Here is a 3,247-nt window from a genome sequence, read left to right as displayed (position 1 = left end):
GTGCTTGAACAGCCACTGGTTTGCACCTGTCGCTCTTAATGAAAACTATTAACTATTTATGGTTACATGTGTTGATTCAACACAAGGATTCACAAGCCTTTGACCTTTAAAATATTCACTTAAAGTCTGCCTGAGATATTGCATGAATATTTTAATAATTTAACCACACATTCGCATGTTCACCGTTCTGTGGTGTTAGTTAATGATCCTATGACATGCAGGAACACATCAAATATATAATATTACATATAGTATTTTAGTAAGTGTTTTATTTTGAAGGGAAAAACTCACAGTCCGTCTACATTTTCCTCATAGCCCCTATTTAGGGAACGCCTGAATTAGCAAGTGCTTTTAGTGTAGTGTTATTTTAGTATCATTGAGATGCTATTTTAGTTGCTATTAATATTTGAATATTTTTTATATTTCATTAGAGTTTACTAGATTTGTTTCAATTTTAGTAGTTAGCTATATATATGTTTTAATTTCATATGCATATATTATGTATCAAATATAAATGCTTTCAACATATATTTATGTTTATTTTATTTTAAATTATGATTTAATTTTTTTCCGTTTTTTATTAAGACTTCAACACTGAAATTAACCTAAAATTTGAACCAAATACTAATTAGCTTTTATTAAAAAAATTAAACATGCTCCGTAAAGGCTTAATCTTTTTGGATGTGAATTCAGATCATTTTGTCCCTTTCCTCTGTATGGGTGTTTTAATACATTTCAGCCCCCTGTTAAAGCGAAACCTGCCCCCACACACACTAGATCTGATTTGGTCTGATAAGTAGCGTCTCTGTATCCCAGACTGCAACGTGAGCAGATCCTGGCACTCCCTGAACACACTTTAGAGGCCGGACCCCCTGAGGCCCACTTCAGTCCCGCGGGGGCCGAACTGAGAGGAGAGACCGAGAGAGAACTACACAGACTGAGAGAGGACAAAGCCCGCCTGGAGAGCCAACTGAAACTGGCTCGAGAACAGGTGTGTGTGTGTGTGTGTGTGTGTGTGTGTATGTTATTTAATGGATTAGTTCTGTGACTTGATCATGTGCTTGGTATTTCAGATGGCTGAATCTTCTCAGAGGTGAGTATCATTCAGAGTTATATGTAAAAATACTTTTTACTGTCTTATTTTATGTTTTGTTTTTAGCAGGGTTGGACTAACGCAAGACAACTGGAATGATGTTCAGAAGCAGATAAGAGAAATAACCAGCTCCACACAGGTAACCAATAGCAAGTCAGTCCTGGAACCTTACATAAATGATTGGTTCAAGCTAAAAAACTTTGATGGGCTCTGATTGGGTTATAAAAAATGATCATGTTCAAGCACAATCAAATCTGATTGGTTTATAATGACGCTGATCCAGGATAGTAGTAGTACATGCCGCAATAAACCATTAAAGTTAATTAACCATAACTGATAACTATTGCAGTATATTGTATAAACATACACAGTTATCCCCACATGTAACCATTAAAACAGCTTTACTATCATCACCCTGGTAAACACAGTAAATCTCCACCAGGAAGCTCAAGAGAGGGAGCGCGCCCAACTGATCACAAGGGCGACGGTTGCAGAGGAGCAGGTGTCTGAGCTGAAGGAGTATGTGGACAATCACCTGGGCAGGTACTGTATTTGCACATCCACCTGTGATATTAATGAAACTACTTTCTAGGTGGCATGTGATGCTCAGGTGTGGTGTCTTTGTGCAGGTATAAACTGGAGATAACGCGGCTGCGCAGGCTGCTGGGATCACAGGAGGGAAGATCAAATAGTGCAAGAGCCTATAAGCCCCGCCCACTTCACAAACCACTCAAAAGCAGCAGTTATGAAATATAATGCAGCAGTGCATAAGCCCTGCCCACTCCATAAATGAATCAAAGTCAGCAGTTTTTAAATATAGTGCAGGTCTTCATAAGCTACGCCTGCTTCAAAAGTCTCTCTAAAATAGCAGTTATCAAATTATGTGCTGCTATCTATAAGCCCCGCCCACTTTACGTGTCACTCACGAACAGCAGTTGTTAAAATATAGGACTTAACAAACCCCGCCCACTTCTGATGTCACTCCAGAGCAGCAGTTCAGAAATATAGTTGGCAGCAGTGCATAAGCCCCGCCCACTCCAAAAATCAACCAAAAACAGCAGTTTTTTAAATACAGTGTAGGACTTAATAAGCCTTCCTCACTCTGTAAATCAGTCAGCAACAACTTTTATGAGATATAGTGCAGTACATAAGCTCCGCCCACCCTGTAAATCCATCAACAACAGAAGTAACGAGATAAACCACTGAAATATTTTAGACATTTTTGCAGCCTGCAGAAAAACATGATTTGGTTAGTAATTTCAGCTCATGATATGAAACTAATGGTGTGATAAGCTTTCTTAGGCCAGAAGACATGAAATGTCATTTAAATCATTTCATTTTAAAACTAGAAAAAAAATTATTTTGTTTTGCATAGAAACACCTTTATTATGTCAAGGTGTTTTTTTTCATGATGGGGTTTATTGATTTGCATGCAAACCATAAAACAGGTTTATAAAATAGATTGATTTTTGATCATTATAAGGGTTTTGTTGTACAGTTAAATCATCAGAATGAACCAACACCGCAATATGACTTTTACTCCGTGTTTCAATCCTTAAGAAACGTGTGTGTCTGTGTGTGTGTGTGTGTGTGTAACTGAATTTGCTCTTCCTTCCTGAGAAACTATGTGTGGAATGTTTGTGAAGCTTATGTCAATGTAACGGGCTGCGAGAATGAAAGGCTGCTGACAATTAATTGTCTGATGGGTAAGATAATTTCATTACAGAGCTTGTAGTTCACACACATGCTGATCTCTGGGAAACACACGACACTAAATGTGACAGACATGTTATTTGTACACGTAATAAATCAATTGCTGTGGTTTCAGTCGTATCAGTGTTTTACACATTCTGTTTTCAAGCTTTTAGGCATTTAATGCATTTAATGTTTTAGTTTAGTGTTGTTAGAATCAAAAATTCTTGTTTTTTAATATAATTTATTATAAAAAAAGTTTTTTTTGATTAATTATATATATATAATCAGTCTAATTTTCATCTACTATAAAACTTCTTTCCAAAAAGAATTACATAAAAATGTAAAAAAAAAGTAGAACTTTTAAAAAAAACTTTAAAACTGCCCTGTAATTTAAAATACTGCAGGGCAAACTTGAAAGCATATTACTGGAAAGAAAAAAAATGACAGGAATTATCTGCA

General features: G+C 36.2%; 1 protein-coding gene across 5 annotated transcripts in view; it reads left to right on the top strand.

Annotated features, from left to right (window-relative positions):
* The window catches only part of ccdc78 (coiled-coil domain containing 78), a 29,467-nt gene extending 26,543 nt beyond the window's left edge, over positions 1–2,924 (top strand). For 2 of the 5 annotated variants that reach the window (XM_052595931.1, XM_052595929.1), the window contains exons 18-22: positions 817–991; positions 1,074–1,093; positions 1,160–1,232; positions 1,536–1,636; positions 1,723–2,924. In XM_052595931.1, coding sequence (XP_052451891.1) covers positions 817–991; positions 1,074–1,093; positions 1,160–1,232; positions 1,536–1,636; positions 1,723–1,849 — 496 coding nt within the window. In that variant the 3' untranslated portion in view covers positions 1,850–2,924. Of the gene's footprint in view, positions 1–816; positions 992–1,073; positions 1,094–1,159; positions 1,233–1,521; positions 1,637–1,722 lie in introns of all 5 variants that reach the window. The other 3 variants (XR_008183255.1, XR_008183254.1, XM_052595930.1) reach the window with 3 other exon arrangements.
* The last annotated feature ends 323 nt before the right edge of the window (positions 2,925–3,247 follow it).

The sequence above is a fragment of the Carassius gibelio genome, chromosome B24 (genome assembly GCF_023724105.1).
Source record: "Carassius gibelio isolate Cgi1373 ecotype wild population from Czech Republic chromosome B24, carGib1.2-hapl.c, whole genome shotgun sequence".
Lineage (NCBI taxonomy): Eukaryota > Metazoa > Chordata > Actinopteri > Cypriniformes > Cyprinidae > Carassius > Carassius gibelio.
This window is presented reverse-complemented; position numbering and strand designations above follow the sequence as displayed.